General features: G+C 41.6%; 3 protein-coding genes across 14 annotated transcripts; 1 reads left to right on the plus strand and 2 right to left on the minus strand.

Moving 5' to 3' along the window:
• Positions 1–1,657: 1,657 nt before the first annotated feature.
• On the minus strand, positions 1,658–5,007 carry LOC121886772 (protein PFC0760c-like). 11 transcript variants are annotated; one of them, XM_042397043.1, is made up of 7 exons: positions 4,897–5,007; positions 4,626–4,691; positions 4,459–4,545; positions 3,228–4,009; positions 2,950–3,194; positions 2,628–2,859; positions 1,658–2,585 (listed from the first exon to the last, which is right to left on the minus strand). In XM_042397043.1, the coding sequence occupies exons 1-7, from the start codon at positions 4,949–4,951 to the stop codon at positions 1,755–1,757; spliced, it is 2,298 nt and encodes a 765-aa protein (XP_042252977.1). In that variant the 5' UTR covers positions 4,952–5,007; the 3' UTR covers positions 1,658–1,754. The 11 variants fall into 11 exon arrangements, with proteins under 11 accessions (XP_042252977.1, XP_042252986.1, XP_042252982.1 ...); XM_042397052.1 differs by lacking the exon at positions 2,950–3,194 and having other exon boundaries at positions 2,628–2,736; positions 3,247–4,009; XM_042397048.1 differs by having other exon boundaries at positions 2,628–2,774; positions 3,078–4,009.
• A 5,110-nt stretch (positions 5,008–10,117) lies between these two features.
• On the minus strand, positions 10,118–14,303 carry mrpl38 (mitochondrial ribosomal protein L38). The gene is made up of 9 exons (XM_042397009.1): positions 14,175–14,303; positions 13,086–13,274; positions 12,844–12,975; positions 12,526–12,728; positions 12,269–12,341; positions 11,464–11,509; positions 11,113–11,271; positions 10,562–10,698; positions 10,118–10,364 (listed from the first exon to the last, which is right to left on the minus strand). Exons 1-9 carry the CDS (start codon positions 14,257–14,259, stop codon positions 10,228–10,230), a joined length of 1,161 nt encoding a protein of 386 aa, XP_042252943.1. The 5' UTR covers positions 14,260–14,303; the 3' UTR covers positions 10,118–10,227.
• Positions 13,288–20,715, plus strand: trim65 (tripartite motif containing 65). Of its 2 annotated transcripts, XM_042397008.1 has the most exons (9): positions 13,288–13,303; positions 14,796–14,929; positions 15,968–16,421; positions 16,560–16,655; positions 17,144–17,374; positions 18,902–19,070; positions 19,166–19,255; positions 19,449–19,666; positions 20,031–20,715. In XM_042397008.1, exons 3-9 carry the CDS (start codon positions 15,972–15,974, stop codon positions 20,337–20,339), a joined length of 1,563 nt encoding a protein of 520 aa, XP_042252942.1. In that variant the 5' UTR covers positions 13,288–13,303; positions 14,796–14,929; positions 15,968–15,971; the 3' UTR covers positions 20,340–20,715. The 2 variants fall into 2 exon arrangements, with proteins under 2 accessions (XP_042252942.1, XP_042252941.1); XM_042397007.1 differs by lacking the exon at positions 13,288–13,303 and having other exon boundaries at positions 14,769–14,929.
• Positions 20,716–22,154: the final 1,439 nt, after the last annotated feature.

Consider the following 22,154-nt stretch of genomic DNA (forward strand, 5'->3'; position numbering starts at 1 on the left):
GAATAACACACATCACTGGTGATTTGTTTACATTTTGACTTTCAGTTTGACTGGATTTAAATCTTCAGGCTGAAATTATTCTATACTTTTCTTATTGTCAACAAATCCCATGAAAAGACCAAAACCAACATCAGTTGATCCCATTAACACGTGCTGTCTGATAGCCAGCCTGATATATCTGATTCATCCACACGTTTTTGGCCATAACTCAAGAATTCATATGCTAATAATGATAAAATATAAGTTTCACACAAATGTCTAATAGGATAAAATGAAGTGATGACATTTTATATCCAAAAAGTCAAGGTCAACTTCACTGTGACATCATAATGCTCTGCAAAAACACTTTTCTGGCCATTATTCAACTCCATAACTTGTGAACAGAAGGGGAGATTGTGACCATATTTCACATTTGGTGGGATACTGAATTGGTGACACTAATCTTGGTGCCCACCATGAAACTGTGGTGATTGTATCGATGTTCTGTGCTGCCAGTTGAAGATGTGTGTGAAGCATCCATGTTTTAGAATTTGTAGCTTGTTTGCAGCAACATCCATATCTTAAGGATTGTCTGCTGTCATGGCTACAACTTTGTGTTCTATCATAATCAACTTTATTGGCCAAGCATGTGAAAACATACAAGGAAAATATACCTAATACCTTTAAGTAAATTCCTTCGAAGTCTGGACAGACATGGATGTAAACTGCAACTTGACTGGTTGGCGGAGGCATACAACCATGAGGCGGTATTTTCTATTTTTCATCCAGGTGTGGCTGATTGTGCCCTAGTATTTTGGAGGCCCGCTTCAAGGAATATTCCGACATTTTGGGAAATGTGTTTATTGGCTTTTCTGGTGGAAAGTTCGAGAAGATGGATACCTGTTAAATATAAGCCAGCAGCCTCGTAACCTAGCTTAGCATATTTTAGCATAAAAACTGGAAATGGGGAAACACGTTGCCTGGCTCTGTCCAAAGGTAACAAAATTTAGGACATTTCAAACAGTTCAAAGCAGGAAGTAATACGCTGCAACAATAAAATACAGTGTGGGGTACTTACAAAACAAGGGTCTATTTATCAAACTTTTTAGAATCACACTTAAAATTGCTCTCAAGAACCAACTTAAGAGTAATAAGTTCTTCACTGAGCATGAGCAATAAGACGTAGTCCTACTTACAGCAAAGTGTGAAAATGACTTAGAGCAGCTAGTATTGATCACATGAAGGAATAGCCAATCAGATAAGGATTGACCATACATCTGCCATATTGTACATTTTGTAATCCTTGTAGTTTAGTGGTATGTTATCCTGCAAAAACTTTTAATTAATTGTGTGAAAATTTTACATCTTGAGTAATGAACATGTGAAATTCAAATATTACAAAAAAATAAATAAACTGGCTGAAATGGAAACAGTTCTTCCATAAGAACTTATGTTGGTAGATGAGGTACAACAAATCTGCAAAACCCACAGCTGTATACCAAGGATTTTAACTGAATACCATTCACTTAGAGTTACTATTACCATGAAGTTTCAAAACCAAATGTGAGCTTCTGTTACTTTGTTCAGTGCATTCAGTTTTGTTAGTCCTGGTTTTGCTATATGTACAGTAAGCATTTGTCACTTTAGATGAAAAAATAATCTCCAGAAAAAGGAAACATATGGGAACAAATAAGTTTTATTTAAAAAAGACAAATCTGATACATGTAGAAACATCTTGATGCAAAATCAAGTCTTACATAGCTCCTTAAATCTGTTCAACTTTTGATAGTGTGTGACCCTGATGTGGACACAATGGAGTCAATGTTTGGTTCCTCATTTGTATGAAAAAAGAAGCGCCTGTATAGTCTTGTTGCAACAGCATCACGAGCATGTCTCCTCTTAATGGCTTCACGATGAGCTCCTTCAGCCAGGTTGTCGCCGGACACAGTCACGTTGTCTGCTTCACGATGAGCTCCCACAGCCAGGTTGTCGCCGGACACAGTCACGTTGTCTGCTTCACGATGAGCTCCCACAGCCAGGTTGTCGCCGGACACAGTCACGTTGTCTGCTTCACGATGAGCTCCCACAGTCACGTTGCCGTCGGACACGGTCACATTTTGTAGGTGACCGTGATCTCTCTCGGTCACGTTGTCGTCGGACACGGTCACGTTGCCGTCGGACACGGTCACGTTGTCGTTGGTCACGGTCCTGTCGGTCACGGTCACGTTGCTGTCGGACACGGTCATGTTGTCGTTGGACACGGTCACATTTTGTAGGTGACCGTGATCTCTCTCGGTCACGTTGCTGTCGGACATGGTCATGTTGCCGTCGGACACGGTCACGTTGTCGTCGGACACGGTCACATTTTGTAGGTGACCGTGATCTCTCTCGGTCACGTTGTCGTTGGACACGGTCATGTTGCCGTCAGACACGGTCACGTTGTCGTTGGTCACGGTCATGTTGCCGTCAGACACGGTCACGTTGTCGTTGGTCACGGTCACGTTGTCGTTGGTCACGGTCCTGTCGGTCACGGTCACGTTGCTGTCGGACACGGTCATGTTGTCGTCGGACACGGTCACATTTTGTAGGTGACCGTGATCTCTCTCCGTCACGTTGTCGTTGGACACGGTCATGTTGCCGTCAGACACGGTCATGTTGCCGTCGGTCACGGTCACGTTGTCGTCGGTCACGGTCACGTTGTCGTTGGTCACGGTCACGTTGTCGTTGGTCACGGTCACGTTGTCGTTGGTCACGGTCCTGTCGGTCACGGTCACGTTGCTGTCGGACACGGTCATGTTGTCGTTGGACACGGTCACATTTTGTAGGTGACCGTGATCTCTCTCGGTCACGTTGCTGTCGGACACGGTCATGTTGCCGTCGGACACGGTCACGTTGTCATCGGACACATTTTGTAGGTGACCGTGATCTCTCTCGGTCACGTTGTCGTTGGACACGGTCATGTTGCCGTCAGACACGGTCACGTTGTCGTTGGTCACGGTCACGTTGCTGTCGGACACGGTCACGTTGTCGTTGGACACGGTCACATTTTGTAGGTGACCGTGATCTCTCTCGGTCACGTTGCTGTCGGACACGGTCATGTTGTCGTTGGACACGGTCACATTTTGTAGGTGACCGTGATCTCTCTCGGTCACGTTGCTGTCGGACACGGTCACGTTGCCGTCGGACACGGTCACGTTGCCGTCGGACACGGTCACATTTTGTAGGTGACCGTGATCTCTCTCGGTCACGTTGTCGTCGGACACGGTCACATTTTGTAGGTGACCGTGATCTCTCTCGGTCACGTTGTCGTTGGTCACGGTCACGTTGTCGTTGGACACGGTCACGTTGCTGTCGGACACGGTCACGTTGCTGTCGGACACGGTCACGTTGCTGTCGGACACGGTCACATTTTGTAGGTGACCGTGATCTCTCTCGGTCACGTTGCCGTCGGACACGGTCATGTTGCCATCGGACACGGTCACATTTTGTAGGTGACCGTGATCTCTCTCGGTCACGTTGCCGTCGGACACGGTCATGTTGCCGTCGGACACGGACACATTTTGTAGGTGACCGTGATCTCTCTCGGTCACGTTGTCGTTGGACACGGTCATGTTGCCGTCAGACACGGTCACGTTGTCGTTGGTCACGGTCACATTTTGTAGGTGACCGTGATCTCTCTCGGTCATGTTGCCGTCGGACACGGTCACGTTGTCGTTGGACACGGTCACGTTTTGTAGGTGACCGTGATCTCTCTCGGTCAGGTTGCCGTCGGACACGGTCACGTTGCCGTCGGACACGGTCACGTTTTGTAGGTGACCGTGATCTCTCTCGGTCACGTTGCCGTCGGACACGGTCACGTTGCCGTCGGACACGGTCACGTTGTCGGCTTCAAGAGCTCCCACGGTCACGTTGTGTAGGTGACTGTGATCTCTCTCAGTTTTGAGCCCTTCTGGTCTGTTCAGGGGCTGATTTACAAGTTTCAGGTGGCCAACTGATGCCTCAGCTTCCACTTCATTGGTTTCCAGTTGTACTAGAAAGACAGACATTTGATTACTAAATAATTGAGAACTCAGAAATAGAATATGATTCACTGCAGTACTACACGCCTCAGAATTCACTGCCTGAAGACTTGAAATTCAAACCTGTGTCAGTCTGGACTTACTCTGAGACTTTGATTTTCCCCAGCAGGTTTGAAATAACTAAGTCCAGTTGAGTTGCTTTTATTGCAACATGACAGAATATAAAGCTCTTACTCCATCTTAGATAGTACACAAGTATACTATAAATATAATTGCATGATTTAAGTTAACAGCAGCTGTAAACCTGACATCGTACATTTTAACTAGGCATGGTGTTGGAATCCCAATATCAGACAATTAAAGAGTATTCAACTGAAAGCTTTACCACAGCATGAGGGAAAGAACCAAGGCTCTACACAAACTCGCATTTTGCCAGTAAAGTTTCACAGAGCATGCTCACCTTCTTCAGCATGACTCTCCAACATGGACTCCATTGACTTAAGAAGTTCAAGGACATTCTTTATGGCGAGATCATTGGGAGACAGATCTAAAGTACAAAAGTAAGTGTCAGAGAGAGTTAGGTCTCAGAAAATGGCTGAAAAACGATTTTGTCAGTAATATTCTTACCTCTCGTTCTCCTCTTCAGCCCATTATCATGACTTTCACTTGTGCCACCAGCTGGCAAACAACACCCTGTGGGCAGTACACTTGCCATTGATTACATCATGTTGTTGAATGGCACACGCAAATTTGTTACAGCTAAATGATGTTGTTTCAGGAATCAAACATTTTTCTAAAGTTTTGCCAAAACATACTCTAGTAGCTGAAATATTTTGTCTGAAATCACATAATCAACAATTTCTTAAACACAAGCTTTAAACAGAAAGAATATAAAAACCTTTAGTAAGCCAAACAGTCAGCACAACGAGAAGCAAGGCCTGAACAGCTTCCATTACTCCAGTCACAAAGAGGAAATGCTACCTGTGCCGCATGCAAGGTATAAAAAAGCACCTGTGCAGGTGGCACAGCTATTACTGATCAGTGCTAATTGGTTCTCTCTTCAGAGGACTCAGTGCTAGTTGAGATTCAGCCTTTCCTGTGACAAGAATGTATCACAATTTAGCAAATTATAAAGCTCTGATTTATTTATTTTATAAATATTTTTGGTTTGGATATAGGTTAAACAGCAAGTCTAATATTTAATTCAATGTCACATAAGGCCCAAACACTAAAAAAAGATCCATAAAAAAGAAAAATGGAAGAAAATGTGTAAGATATATCTCCTCTTTAGACAGCTGTGGAAGCAATAATGGATGTAACTGAGAGGATGACAACTACAAAATCTTAACAGAAAGCTTCTAATCACAATCTAAGTACAAGACAAAGCCCACAATTCAGCACTTGGTATTCAGTATTTTTGTGAGGCTCTGTACCTGAGATGGGTCATCTAAAAAGTTTTATAATCTTATATATAACCATTATACAGTTAATTTGAAACATAAAAACTTCCCAAAACTCTGGATCTAATTTCAAATAACCTTTAAAGAGATGTAAAGAATTACAAAGACTCAAACCAAGACATGTTTGTATTAGAGCTTTATTTTGGTGAAATTCTTTGTAAAAGAGTGAACTTTTTTTTCAGTTCCACCCTCTCTCCCTGTCTTAAGATTTTGTCTTTTCATTGAGCTGGTACATGAAGCACAAGTCTGAAAAGTTCTGATTGTACTGTACAGTACTTTCTAGTCCACTTGGGCTTCACTGTGCTATAGATCTGGGGCCATCTTTATCAAGCTTCTCAAAGTAGGAAATCACTCTTCACTGGCCCAAAATTCTCAATGATGCATTTTTAATCCTATCTTGGGAATATTTGGGAGAGCTCCAGAGGAGACCTAGTCAGTCAATCAATTTAGTCAATTTTATTTGTATACCCCAATATCACAAATCACAAATAGGCCTCAGCAGCAATACAACATCCCCTGTCCTAAGACCCTTGTTTCGAATAAGGAAAAATTCCTAAAAAATCACCCTTTAAAGAGTATAAAAATGGACGTACTTCAGGATGAGCAACAGAGGAGAGCTCATTCTTCCAGGACAGACAGACATGCAATTGATGTGTGTATAGAATAGAACAAGAAAGACAAATTTCTCATCCTGTATGGACACACAGGATGAGAAATATAATAATGGATTCGGTCACATTCATAATATGTATATATATATATATATATGAAGAATGTGATCAAGGGGACGCCAAGCAGCTTCCAGGTGCTGCCAAAAACAGAATAGGACCCGAGCCATGCCATGCGACCTCCATCACCACGGAGACCTGGGAAAAGTCAAAACATGCACACAGGGGAGATTCACATCACAATATTTACACACACTGAGGAGGAGAGACAAGAAACCACACACGTAGGGGAGAGAGAGAGATAAGGACAGCCTTCACGCAGGAGAGAGAGAGAGGCTGAATCTCCTGCAGGATGAAGAACCAGCCCACGTGCTCATGTGCTTGTGGACAACAAACAAACAAAGATAAGAGAGGTGCAGTGTTCACCAGAACAGCTGCAATAATCGATAATCTCGGCAGCAGGACAGATAAGGTGAATAATTAGTAGGGCTTGATAATTTCATTATGACTGAGACCAACCCACTGTACAGTGCAAAGTCATAAAGTAATCAATCAAAGGCGAACAATTGAAAGTTAAGGCAAAAAGATGAGTTTCAGGTTTAGACTGAAAGAACTCAACAGACTCAGACTGTCTGACATCAGCAGGGAGATTTTTTCATAAAAGCCGGGCCTGCTAGGAAAAAGGCCCTGCCGCCTGCTGATCTCTTTTTAACTGTAGGGACACACAGGAGCCCTGCATTTTGAGAGGAGAGAGTTTGAGATGGAAAATAAGGTTTAAGGAAATCAGACAGGTATGATGGGGCATGCCCATTTAGGATTTTACAAGTCATCAGAAGCAAGTCTGATCTAACATGGATAGGATGCCAATGTAGGGAGGCTAGAACTGGTGTAAAAGGCTTCATATACATAATTGATTGAGTTGTTGAGACACAACTATAGAGTCTCTAGAAACTCATGAGCTGTGATAGGTGAGCAGCTGATAGAATGCTGCTTTTTAGAAAGTTTAGCTACAGTGTCAAAGAGAAATCTTAAGAAATATGCTGCTTTCACAGTAGATAAAGCACGCTTGTCTTTCAGTTAACATTTGTGTCAAGAGAGGTAAAAAAAACTTGATGTAGACCTATTTAAGCACCTAGTTTTGGTAGTAAGGTGCAACTGAATCTAGGAGACCACTGAAACCAGAGGGCCGCATTGAAGTCACTAGTGATATTTTCAACAGTCTCTACTGTGAAAGGAGCAGAGACCTCAGGCAACTGCTGACCAAGTGCAGGTAAAGTAGACAGACCAATGTGTCGAGTGGTAAATACATCTGTGCTGATATTAATAGGACAGGCCAGTGATGCTTCAAATTTAATGAGAAAATGATCTGTGTCTCAAGCGGAGATGGAAATGCTAATTCACGCTTTTATCCCGACTTGAGTACTATAACTCCCTTTTCACCTGCCTCAGCAAAACATCCCTGGATGGTTTACAAGTGGTCCAAAATGCTGCTGTTGAACTCTTGACCAGGTCCTCCAAAAGGTCTCATGTGACATGGATTCTGATTGCTCTTCACTGGCTCCTCATCAAATTCAGAATCCAATTCAAAGTTCTTATGATCACCTGTAGAGCTCTGCATCGTCAGGCACCTGCATCATTACAGATCTACTGCAGCCCTATGTCACCAGCAGGTCTCGAAGGTACTCTGATCAAGGTCTGCTAGTTGTTCCACAATCTAGGCTTAAAGCTATAGGAGACTGTGCTTGTTGCAGTGATAGGCTGATCATTGATCACCGAACCTTTTAGGAGTCTCAGAAGGTGGTGTTCAGACAGAGATATTCCGTGAGAGGAGAGATGTTTGTATGTATGTAATTTTAATAATGTAATTGTAATGTGGAACATACAGCTTTGCAATAGTGATGAATCAAGCTTTGATCGCACTGATACAGATATTGCACATGTTAGAGCAGATTAAATATGAACACAAAAGCTTGATAAATACAGCCTCAGTCCTAATAACAGAAAAACAATCTAGAATTACTTTATATATATCACAGACGTATAATAATGTTTTGTCGCAGTTATTCTGGTACTGCTCAGGTTGAAGGAGGACAAAGCAATGCAGCAGTATGCTGTATGTAAGCTATGCTGTTTGTGGTTGTCTTGTGGGCACAAGATAAAAATATACCACTTGCAACTTACCCCTATGGTCTTCAAAGCATAGGCCTATCACGCCTTTACTGAACAGATATTAACCTGTTCCCACAAGATAAAATCTTGTGCGCACAAGATTTTATCTTGATAAAGATAAAAAAATACCGCCTGTAGGGACTTTCAGGGCTTCATAGAAGATCCCTTCATGATACACTTACAATGTAAGTGATAGGGGACAAAATCCACAGTACTCCTTCTGTGCAAAATGTATTAAAAAGTTTATCTGAAGCTAATATGAAGCTCCAGCGTCCAAATGAGTCAAATCAAGTAGATATCTTTCAACATTACAGTCTTTTTAGTGTCAAAGTCCCTCTTTTTGTTACTATACTTCCACCGCAGCTCAACAGGGAAACAGTATCTAAGGAAACACAAAGAGGGAATTTGATGCTAAAAAGAGTGTAAATGTGTCAGATATCCACTTGATATAACTAACTCAGACTGCTGAAGCCTCATATAAGCTTCACGTCAACTTTTAAATACATTTTTGCACAACATGACTGTGTGGACACAATGTGGACTTTGGCCCCCATCACTTGCATTGAAAGCACATTTGAAGGAAATCTTTTAATAGCCAGTATAAACAGGAGGAATGATTACAGCGAGGAAAACCTCTTTCACTGACTGACGTTTTAAGACACACTTGCATAACTGTGAACCCGTCCTATAAAGCTTCAGTGCTTTAAACTCAGCAAGCACAGTGACATCTGGTGGTTTGAAAAATTTAGAGCACACATTCAAAACTGAGGCCAAATCACTACAACATCTCGATGAATAAAATAATTCAAATGAGCTCCACCTTAATAAGCTATATTAGAATGCTGCTCACATTTGCACACATCAACAACAATAATAATAATAATAATAATAATCCATTATATATATATATATATATATATATATATATATATATATATATGATGTGTTTGAAACCCTGAAAGGGACAATTCTGAATAAGAATATTGTACTTTTGATTCTTTAAATACTTTTTGTTGGTAATAGTTGTTGGGATGTTGAATGCAGGACTTTTACTCAAGGATCTAAGTACTTTTTCCACAACTGCAATCTACTCATCCCAAACACATGGCATCTAAGGTATATTCCACGACACCTGCTGCTAACAACACATTGCCTTTCGGTGTTAACTGCCATAGGCATACAGTACAGTAAATTAAGTGCTTGTAGCAGTTTATCTTACACCAAGGCAGCCTGAACCCTTTACCAGAGGGTAAAACCTGAAATTTAAAGTAAGGGCCATGAGTTGAATCTGAATCTTGAATATTATCCATGTCTGAAAAAACCCTTATTGCCCAAAAACCCTGTATGAAGAGAAACCAGTGATCTGCCTTGTGTTCGATGAGAAAAAGGCAAACAAGACAAAATTCTTGTAATGATAAGAAAATGAACAAAAAGATCAAGATTTAAAATTGAAGACGTTCATATAACACTTGCTGTTTTTGGTGTCAATTTTCAACACGTTTGGATGAGTCGACATGTTGAATGTTGCAATAAAAAGCATTTGGAGCACATAACTCACATAAGGACACACACTCCTCGAAATTATTAAATGATTATTTCAAAAATACTAAATGTTTTCTCATCAGCATTTGAATCTGCATCAAAGTACCAATAGCAGTAAATATTCATGGAATACACGTGCCAAAAAAATATGATTGTCCTTTATGTCATTTAAAAAAAAATCTTAAATCCAGATCCCCTATAGTATTAACTTTATCTTTCACCTCAACGTTTTTTAAAAAATCTCCAAAACAGACATACAAAAGGAGACCTTTAATTGATGTGAATGCTAAAAATTCTTTATTATTTTAACATAAATATGCTGAACATGATTTCACATTTGCAAGAAAATGTGTTACAGATTTTTTGCAACTCTGCTAGTGTGTCTTATAATCAATATATGCCATAGGTGTGCTCCTTTCCATCTCTGTATCTGTCCAGGTAGCGTAAGGGCTGTCCATTAGGGAACTTGACCTGCGTAGGGTGGTACACCGGAGGCCGGATAAACTCAAACACCGGCTCCCTCATGTCTGCAGGGGAGAAGATAAAACAGACAGACTTAATTATTTAGACAGGTAGTTGTCACACAAACCAGTTTTTTCCCAACTCAGATCGTCTAGGAAATCTAGGAAGGATGAGGTACGCTGTTTGTTGAACATTTATTTTTAAATCTCACAAGACTAAACTTGCACTGTGTTTCCTTTTTGTGAGTATTAGTGTAACTCACTGAGCGTGTTGTGAAAAGTGTTGGTGACAGACTCATCCCACTGGCACTGGAAGAACGCCAGGCCCGCAGGTGTCATGTTGTCCTGGTGCTTCCTGTAGAAATCCAACGTCTTAAATGTGCGATCCACCAGTGAATGGCTGAGGAGGAGAGAGGTAACACTTGTTTAGAGTGTTTGTGTCTGTATCAAACATGAACTAACACACAAGTCAATGTCAAGTTTTTTTAACACTGAAGGATTTCATAACTTTCACTAATACAAATACAAACTTATGCTTGAAAACTCGGTTTTAGACAAAAAAAAGTCCTCTTTGTGGATTGTTTTCTATTTTTATATCCTTGTTAAAGCTGCAATTGGCAAAATGTGAACCTCAAAACCCACAAACATATTCACCAAAAGATCTAACATTAAAGCATTAAGAGGAAAACACGGTATACATATATATATATATATATATATATATATATATATATAAAAGAAATGTATCTGCATAACAATATTAAAAAAAACAACTATTTGAGCACTTATGCTACATCAGAGATGTGTTGCTCACCACGGTGATGGCCTAACATCCTCCTGGAAGTTGATGGGTCCTTCCTGTTTGAAGAGGACATAAATGTAGCGGTGGAAGCCTGTTCCTCTGGCGGGGAAGGGGGGCAGGTAGTTACACAGCTCCTCTCCAGCCTGCACCGCTCCACCTGGTATGTTGCCCCTATAGAGACACAGGTCATGTGAGGCTGTAGCACTGGACTCTCAGAATCAAGTGAGACCAAATGAGTGTAGTTTTGCCTTTATAATCACATGTGTTGGAAGTCACTGAAGTCCTAACACTGGACACTATGAGGTGTACAAACAAGTGCTTTGGTCAGGTTTAAGTCATGTTAAGTTGACTTGAAGTACTTACACCAGCCAGTGCATGTATTCTGCCTCATTATCCAGAAGATGCTCATCTGAAAAAGATATTATCTTTATTATGGAGGATCCATCAATCATCTGTATTGATTCCTACAAAGATGGTAACATAATAATCTTGTGGTAGAGAAAGTGTCTCCTGTTAAGGGATAAGGCTGGTGATTTTCTATATATTTCTTTTCGTCAACAAATCTCATGTGCAGGGCCAAACCAACAAAGAACTGATCTACTAGCAAGTATTGTTGTCCAAAAACTATTAAAACACATCAATGAACCACACTGCTGCACTGGGTAACATGTTCCTTCATTATGAACAGCTCCAAAGACTAACAGCAGCGATTACATTTTCAGTCTCAGGAGAGTAGTTCTGTGTAAGGAGGCCACTGAGCATGCACTACATAGCACAACCTCTTGACTTTGTACTACATACATTTTTCAAAGAACTTCAGTACAAAGTCAGGAACTTCTCTCCTGAGACTGAAAATGTGATCGCTGTTGTTAGTCTTTGGAGTCATTTCTAAACAACGTGGCCAAACTCTTTGTGGCAAAGGAACATGTCACCCAGTGCAGCTGTGTGGCTCACTGACATGTTTTTAATAGTTTCTGGACAACAATGAAGGTCTACGGCACAGAGGAATAAGATATATCAGGCTTTGGATACATGCACAATACTTGTAAGTAGGATGAGGTCTTTGTTGGTTTGGCTCTGCACATGAGCTTTGTTGATAAAAAGAAAAATATAGAAAATCAACAGCCTTATCCTTTAAAGATGATGTTCTCTACTACACCAGCCTAACCTGGACAGGTGAGCAGAAGGGTCCACAGGGAGCCCTCCTCTGCATCAAAGCTGATCTGGGGGGCAGACGCTGCCTACAGAAAAAAAAAGTCCAGTCAGAGAAGACACATAAATGTGGGTAGGGGGCAAAAAGATGAAAAGATAAGTGAAGAAATTGCAATATAGGCAGAAAAAGCCAGAAGAGGCAGAAAGGTGTTGTCCCTAAAAATTTGCAAAACTAGACTGAGACAATTTAAGAATCCTGTTCCTTTAACATACTTCAGTCGGTGTCAGCCGATTCCCATAATGCACTTGACCACTGTTGTCCTGGCTGTAGCTGATCCGCAGTGAGATTTGAGGTAGAAAATAGGCCATGGGGAAGAGATCTCTGAAGACGCCGTAGTGTTCAGCCAGTCTCTTTATATGAAATGGACCGCTGCTCTTCTCCCAGGTTTCCTGCACTCGATCCAGAGGAATCTTAACTGGGGAGAAAGAGAGAAAGTAAAGATGTTACATAAAGTAGCTGAATTACTAATTTATCACATTTTTAGTTTTAAGTTCAAGGATTTCCTGCAAGATTTGCGTGGGCGAGCTTACATGTACGCAGACGAGAAGTCCTCTCCAGCTCGGCATTCTTCTTGTTCTCCTTCATCACCTGCCTCCTCTCCTTCACCTCTTTGGTCCTGCAGGGTCGACAGTAAGGCAGTCCTATGTCCACTGGCTCCGCGCCTGCGACAAGACACAACTTCTTCACAAAGGTTTCAACTATCACAAGACACAAATGCTTTGACAAAGGATATATCGCTAATTTTCAACAGCTTCCTTCTTCTGTTTCTCACCATGCTCAGGATTTGCTTTTTCCACGTAGCCTTTGTAGGTCCTCCACCAGGCCGGGCTGTTCTTCGCCTGTTCAGCTTGTCTGAAGTAACGAGTGTAGCTGCGATATTTCTCTAATGATTCCAGGTTTTCAACATCAATCTCCTCATTTGGCATTGGACCCAATGGAGGAGTCCGTCGACAGAGGAATGCTGTCATGTGGAAACATCCCCAACAGATAGTAAGTTAACATACTACACATTCTTTGTAATGTTGTCTGTTTATTCCTGCTGTCATACATAAATTTAGAGACATTTGAATTTATTGAGGTTATCCATACTCAGCAGCTAATACATCTTACAGTGATTAGTAGTATGCTAAGCTGAAAATCAATTAAATTCAACTGGTATTACAAAACTTGACCTTTTGAGGTCAGTGTTAGCAGGCTGGGCTGACAAGTGTATCCTCTGTACATGCAAAACCCCATTCACAAATGTGCTCATTTTACATACGACGCTGACGTTAGCTTCCAATTTGGGGTTAAGGGAAACATAAATAATTAGATTTAGCAGCTGATTCTAAATTTTTCACCATTTACACTTGTGAAAAAGTGTTAAACATTGTAGCAAAAAGCCTTAACGCTGTTTACACCCATTTTCAGATTTGTGAAACCTTTATTTTGCGTATGAAAACACGAAAAGGTGATTTCACTAGACCAGATCCACATCAAAAACCACTATACTTAGACTTGTCAAATCTTAATTATAACAATCTAGTCCAGATTTGACAACCACCGTTCATATTTGGTTGTACTGCTGATTCCTCAAACCAACAGTGCTCACAATAAAATGCTATTTTCTTCTCAGTGGTGTCTGATACCATATAAATTAGTATCAGTGCTGGGCCTCGAGTCTTGTTCTTAAGAAATGTTTCGCTTGGCCGATCAGTTCATTACATTATAAGATTTTTCTCTGGAGTTTGGTGAGAGAGAAGATGCGCGCATGTATCTGTCAGCTAACACCCTGTAACGGTACATGCAGTAGCTACTGAGGCCCAGGCACAACACTCATACAAGTGAACCCAAAATCATTTTTGCTTTATCGTAACAATACCTGTTGTGACAAATGTCCTCGCATTGTTGACCCCTAAATCTGTCCCATTTCTCAGGACAGCGGTGCACACCGTGCGCAACGCCATCTTGGAGTGATGCCTTTTTTCAATTGTACGGTGGCCGTGAGGTAGAAAACGAGTCCGTGCGCTTTAAATGGCTTGTTTTAGTGACTGACAGTACCAGCAGACAATAATAGTAACATACATCATGTTGTGTTTTTAATTGATATTATTAGACCATACCTTAAAGGTAGTTTTTGTACACATTTATCGTACAGCAATTAAAAAAAATAGTTAGTATAGTTAGTAATAGTTAATTTTGTTGGTGTTAAACCAAACAAGATAAGTTAGTTAGTTAGTAAGTAATAATGTTACAGTGTAGCGAATGGGTTATGGCAAATAGTGAATGTCATTATTTAAATAATAAATTATACTTATATATAGATATATATAATGTATAAATTATTTAAATGTAATGTCAACACTTTTAATTACTATAACAATAGCATTGTGTTTAGTGTAGTCCTGATCCAGTCGTGTTGGAGAGTCATCTCTGTGCGTCTGTCGACTTTCCTGACAGTTCATGAAGGCAGCATTTTTGCGTCTGTCGACTTTCCTGACAGGCCGTGAAGGCAGCCTTTTTGCGTCTATCGACTTTCCTGACAGGCCGTGAAGGCAGCACTCTTGCGTGTGTCGTCATCAGGGAAGCTTCAGTGCTCTCAGTCAGATGCTCTGCATGAATGTCACTGCTGAAGTGGTAAGAATTCATATTGTGTCTTTTTTGTGTTATGTCAAGGCAGAGACCGTAAAATCGTGCGTTTATTTATAGTTAAATCACTAGACCGTTGTAATATTTTGACAATTAAGTATCCCCAAAGAGGGCCAGCTAACGTTAGCAAACGTTAGCTTTTCATTGCACTTTGCTAATATGATGTGTGGAAGCTAACTGAGCCTTGTGTTGCTGATGCTTTGTTGTTGCACAGCCGGTTTACTGGCACAATCAAAAATTAGGGCAGTTTAACTCTTAAATACTGTTCATATTTTGACCCTTCACAGTATGGAGCAGGTCATTTTTGACCCTTTATAATTAGTCCCTATACCAAAATTTAAACTATAAATGTATTTTGCATCCATAGATATCTTATCAGTGATTATTAAATGGATGATTGATCCTTCATTAATGTTCCAGAGAGCAGAGAGTGTTTTCTTTAGGTTTGATACTATTCATTTATAGAGAAAACATTCACAATCAGACTATTTTATGATCTCATGTGATCTAATACAAGAGAACATGACAGACATAATTATTTCTATGAATTTTATTGAAAGTGAAGGATGCAACAACATTTTCGAATGGTAGGTTTCATTATAACCATTAAAACCACCAATCAACACTGCCTGTAAACCACATGCTCTCCTATCCTGTTAAACTACACAATCAACTCTATTAAGTGTATTAGTCATAAACCAAAACAATAAACTGGTGTGCAAATTTCAAACAAACAAACTGCAAAAAAACATTACTTTTTTAGGAAAAGTCATAAAATTTCAGGCTTAAAGAATTTAATTTAGGATGTTTCTATTGCTTTCAAATATCAAAATGGGTCAAATTTGACCTGAATAGTATGTAAGGATTAAAACGTTCATCTGCCCTTCTGAGAAACAGTATTACCATTGAAGGCTGAAAATTAATAAATCAACCTCTTAATATAGATTTGATTTGACAGCTAAAGTACAATTACTGTCATCTTGTATCACATCATGACCAGACTCTTATTTCCTCTTCTTTTTCCAGAGAGATGTCTGCTCTTTCTTCAGAGATGGAGACCCACAATTTAAACCTGACTTGTGTCATATGCCTGGATCGGTTCCGAGTCCCTGTAACCATCCCCTGCGGACACACCTTCTGTCAAATGTGCATTACTATCCACTGGGACACAAAGAGCAAGTCTGACATTGGACCTCATTGTCCCATCTGCAATGAGAAGTTTCCCACCAGGCCCGTTCTCAAGCGTAATGTGTCCCTGTCAGTCCTGACTGAGGCTGCAAACAGCACCGGCCCCTCCTGCAGAGAGCCACACATGAGGGGCAGCGAAGGTGCGAGAGCCATGCTGCTGTGTGATCGCCATAAAAAGCCTCTGGTTTATTACTGCAAGCAGGACAAGATGTCTGTGTGCTGCGAATGTGGTATCACTGAGTGCGTAAACCATGATAAGGTCTTGTTGGAGGTGGAGAGGGAAAATCAAGAGGTACAGTAACAGAATGTCACTAGTTATGTCACCAGTTGGCAGAGCAATATAGATTGTCCTCGTAGTTTACTCCCACATCAAAGATGGTAAGATTGTGATGACAAAATACTGTCTCAACTAGCTGCGTTTCCTTTACAGCTGCTGCTGGAAAGGAAGAGTAAGGAGGTGGGGAAACTCATTGAAGAGACGGCGAAAAGTATCAACGAGTTGGCCGAGAATATCAACCAAGCTAAGGTAAACTCCAGATGACTCCATTCTCTGTGTGGAAGTAACCCACAGCTTTACCACACTTCAAACAAACTGACTTTCCCGACATGTCAGTTACTTGACATCGAAAGATGTCAAAGTCGGGGAAAGATGCTGTCTAGCACAGAGTCATGTCTAACTATGTTTCAAACTGGTCCAAGTGAAAATGAAGGCGAGCGGTGCTAACTGTCGGTGGCTAACCACATTGGCACAGTGCAGCATTTCCTGCAGCTGTCTCACAGTAAAAGCCAATTTTAACGGAAATCTGTCGATTGATTATTCATCTCGCACACCCACAAGACTTGTAACGCATTTACAAGAAATTCTCAGGTCTTCACTGGCAAAGCAGCCGCTGAGAAAACTATGAAGCTTGATACAGAAAAAAAAGACCAGAAACAAAGAGGATAGGACACCATTTAACACGTGTTCCCAAATTCCTCATAGCAGGTATATAATTCTGTATTTTTTATCAACAGGTGACTCTTCAGCAGACTTCTACCTGGGTGAATGTCAAGTTCTCCACCCTGATAAAAGTACTGTCTGAGAAGCAGGAGACGACAGAGCTCTTCATCGAGGAGCAGAAAGAGGCCGCCATCTCTGAGGCGGAGGCACGGCTAGCTGAACTAGAGGAGCGCGCTCAGAAACTCACAGAGAGCCAAGGCCAGATAGCAGCGCTGCATACCCTCCCTGATACAGAGCTTATCAAGGTTCGAACGTCTGACTTTATGCTTGACTCAAATAGAAAATGATGCACTGCAAGGTTTCTTTTTATATCGCAGTAAGCCGGGACTGACCAGAAAGCAGAGGAGAAGTGACCGCTTTAGAAAGACGTTGCAGCGGTCTATTGTTTAGCTGTGCTCTCCAAATTTCATCCCATTGGCCAAATCACACTGTGAGGATGCACCTATTTATTTCTGTCCTTAACACGAGTGACATGGCTTTGATTTTACACAGTCCTTAAATCAGGACCTTCATTTGCAAGGTGTCCGTCTGACATTAAAGTACGGGTTCACAGTTGTTCATATCTGCATTAAAACAACAGTCGGGAGCCCAAATGAACAGTGAATTAGGTTTTTCTTGCCGTAATCATTCCTCCTGTTCACACTGACCATTAGAAGATCCCTTCATAATGCACTTAGAATGTAAGTGATGGGTTTATCTGAAGCTAATATGAAGTTTCAGTCGTCCAAATGAGTCAAATCAAGTAGATATCTTTCAACGTTACAGTCTTTTTAGTGCCAAAGTCCCTCTTTGTTACTATACTTCCACCGCAGCTCAACAGGGAAACACTGTCTGAGGAAATTTGATGCTAAAAAGCCTGTATAATAATAATAATAGTCAGTATGAACAGATGGAATGGTTACAGTGAGGAAAACCTCTTTCACACATATGGACACCTATGGACTAAAAAATATTACATTCACAAACAAGTTTTGCCTGAATAAGCACAAAAAAGACACAAAATGACGGGTCTGGTTCTGTTTTGTTCCGTAGGTGCCTCACAACGAAGACGTGGCCACTTTATGTGGAGCTTTTTTTTAACTGTGTTGCACTTCTGACCACACCCAGCAGTGGGGGTAGAGCATTCAACAAGGTTAATAATTCTAATGCTAGATGGCAGCAAAAGCAGGATTATTAGCCCGTGTTTGTTTGTTTGTTGTCTGACTGTCTCGACTGCGTTGATGTGTAACCATCTTTTCTCACTTCTTCATCCAACTTTGAAAGGCACTCGTGTGAAATTTAGGGGATTCGGTTTTTTTTTTTGCCGCTTTGACGGCATGTTTATGCAGGAAATATTAATATGTAGAGGGCATGACATCAACATTTCTTTGTTGTGAGTCACCTGCTACACACAGAACAAGAAGCAGGGTTAGTTACCAGAGCAGCTGACTGTATAAAACAACCTGAATGAGCAAGTCGCTTGTTTCAGGAATATCTACTGTTTGCTTGAACTGGACTCCAGTATAATAATAAAATATGACGATGTTTTGGATACAGGTACTATAGGTAACAAATCATGTGGATATGATGGCCAAGCAGGTAGAGGCATTATTTAATCCAAATAAATATGTTAAGAGAGTTGTATCGCTTAGCTGTAGCCTGTAAGTTAATAACCAACCAGAGTTTGGTGTGAAAAATTGGTGGAATTCCCCTTTAAACCATTCATCAAACTAAAAAAAGTCATCAACTGCCAAATCATCAAGCTCCTCTTTGCGATGCGTCTCTCTTCACAGGAATCAATGCTGGTAGAAGTTCCACGTTTCGAGGAGATCCCCACAGACATACCGCCCAACCTGCAGGAGCGGTTAAATGGCGTCACAGATGTCCTGTCCCGAGTCTCCAAGATGGTGTCTGAGGACTTGGAGAAAGCTGTGAGCACCGCTGTGGGTCAGGACAAAGAAGGTAAGCGGCCTCCGGGAAAGATGATCTCTGTGTAGAAAGTTGTTTTGCTGTAGGTCGTTCCTCACTTTGCTGTGTGTTCTCACGTCGGTCTCCAGGTTCTCCTCAGGACAAGAGGCCGATCCTCGCTGTGGTTCCCAGTCCGGCTGCTCCGTGCCACCCTGGAGGGAAGGAAGGCCTCAGTGCTTGTAAGTCCTGCATTTTTTTCAGTAATGTGTTTACCTGATTCTGTGCTTCTTGTGATTATAAGTCAGAGGACAGCAGAGGTCACACAGTGCTTTATTGTTATTCCTGTGATCATAAAAAATAAGAGAAAAAGGGAACAAAAAATAAAAAAAGACCTGCGTTAACGGTGTCTGCTTCCTCTCTTCCTCATTACAGACCGATGCTCTCTGACCTTCGACCCTCGCACGGCCAACGGGCACCTGTTTCTGTCCCAGGAGAACAGGAGGGCGGAGCACCTGACCTCCGGGCCGCGCCCCGTCCCCGCCCATGAAGCGCGCTTCGACCACACCTGGCAGGTGCTCTGCTTTCAGGGCTTCACACACGGACAACACTACTGGGAGCTGGAGGTGTCCAAGCCGTGGGCCTACCTCGGGGTAAAGAAGCTCTGCACGCTGCCATTACACACTGTTGTTGTTTTGAGATATTCAGAAACATTAGCTGAGAATTTGAACAGCTATGATTTGAATGATTTCACACAGTGTCTGAAAATAACTATTAATAATAACTAATAAAAGTTGATGAACTGCTGCCTCATGGAGCCGCTAGCATGGCTGCATTTGCTATATTGTCTTATATGTTATCAGATAAATATTCTAATAAATATCTATTGATTTCAACCAACAACTCACAAATCTTCTTAGCTTTTAATTGGACAGAAACGTTTCCTGTGTTGGGACTTGTCTAGCGCACGTACACCCTTTGATCAGAGTCTACATCTCACTCACATCCTCTCCCCAGGTGACCTACGAGACCATCCCGAGGAAGGAGAAGGGCAAGAGGTGCATGGTGGGTATGAATGAACTGTCCTGGAGCCTGCAGCTGGACGAGCGGCAGCTCAGCGCCTGGCACAACGGCCGGCGGGAGACGGTGGCCGGCCACTCCCAGCACAGCCGCATCGGCATGCTGCTGGACTACGAGGCGGGGACGCTCACTTACTACGGAGACGGGCAGACCAGGCTCCACGCCTTCCACTGTGCCTTCACCCAGGAGCTGTTCCCCGCCTGCTGGATCGGAGAGGGGGTCAGCATCACCCTCTGCTCCACATGAGCTGACTGTGAAGAAGAGAAGCACTATCAAACATGGGCACTAGCTGACTCAACATAGAAGACCCCTCCTCTCCCCTCCCCCTTAACTATTTAGGAGGATTTTTAAATCTTTTTTTTTTTTTTTAATGACTGACTTCTTAATTGTTCTAAGCAGAAGAAGTGACTGAGATGAGATGAAACTTTATTGATCCCCGCTGGGGAAATTCACTCGTTACAGCAGCTCAAAATCATGTGTGATGGGCTTTTTCTCCCCAAAACTCGCCTCTTTGCTGCGGCTTATTTGCATTGTTAAATACCATATGACAATGATGTTGCTATGGAAACGGTCACAAACTCTGGTCCTGAAGAGTTTGGAGTTCAAGGACAGCACTACTTCATTCTGGTGTGTTTTATTTCTTCAAATTGTGTATGAAATAATCTTCAATTTTAGATAGATGCCCTTTTTCTGGTAGAAAAGGACTTTAGATCTCCTCAGTGTGTCAGATTATTTAACTCTCACTGCATCAAATCCTTTTCAGTTTATTTGTTCTACTGTAAGGCAGTAAGCACTTACTACAGCTGCACATGCTGCATGTGTGCAAACGGATCATCGTAAAATCATTCATCGACTCCTGAAATCCATATTCATGCTGTTGTATGTCCTCAATCAAGAGAATCGGATGAAGTGTTCTTCATATCTAACGAGCGTCCTCTCCCTCCCTACTCCTGCATTATTTTCCTGAATCTCAAAGTGTCGTTGACACAGATTTTGGAGTGTTGCACATGTGCAGATCTGCTGGTCTTATAAACACACAACCTTTAAACTGTGTTTTCTGCCAACTTTATGTTGCACATATACCATTTTTTTTGACTGTGGCTGGTACAGACTGGGTCTAATCTGCTTTGAGTTTCCTCCTGGGATCAGAGCTCTTAATTAATTTGTGTGGTCCCTCTGATGTAGAGATAGAATTAGACGGAGCCCACTTGGGGCGCTCTCACAAACACACGTACGAGAAGTCAACATAGAAGCAAAAAAAAAACAAAAAAAACATGTAGGCAACAGAAAGTTTTTGCATTTGTTGTGGAATTCTTAAAGCATAACTGTACATCATAAGCTATCTGAGTCTTACAAAAGGCCTAAAAACAACACAAACATCAAGATCATCCGTGCACTCACCCCTCCCTGATTTTCATGTTTCTCTCCACTCTCATTTCTGGGATGAAAGCTGGAAGGTGTGAGCCAGTTTATCATGTGGTGTGTGTGTTACATACACTACAGGATATAGTGAACATAATTCATTTTATCAGACGGCGTTCTGTTAAACTACAGCCCCCACACACTGTCGTACCACAAGCAGTGCAGGTGAAACCAAGCTGTCACGGGGCTGCTGAGAATACAGAACTGAAAACGGAGCCATTTTTTATCATGTTGGGATCTTAGCATGAGTGCACAAACAAACAGACTGTACAGTCCACAAAATCTGTGATGCTGACAGTGTTGTGATGGAATCTGCTGTACTGTACATGTTTTAAAAGGGCCTTTTGCGTTTATGATTTACCTTTTTTTTTTTTTATTATTATTATTATTATGAGCACTTAAAAAGCATAGCTGTGACTTTGGAATGTTGAGGTACTGGAGGCTCAGGACATCATGCATCAGTCTTTGGGAAACTGCTGTGGATTTGCACAAGTTGTCCGAAAGCGCAGACTACTGACTGAGTAATGGAGAAGGGGGGGAAAAAGCACATTTACAGGCTGTCGAGGCCTAAATGACATTAAAAAAAACAAACCCCCCCCCCTCCTGCTGACTCTGGAATATGTTTATGTCAGTTATGCT

This window comes from Thunnus maccoyii, chromosome 20 (genome assembly GCF_910596095.1).
Source record: "Thunnus maccoyii chromosome 20, fThuMac1.1, whole genome shotgun sequence".
Taxonomy (NCBI): domain Eukaryota; kingdom Metazoa; phylum Chordata; class Actinopteri; order Scombriformes; family Scombridae; genus Thunnus; species Thunnus maccoyii.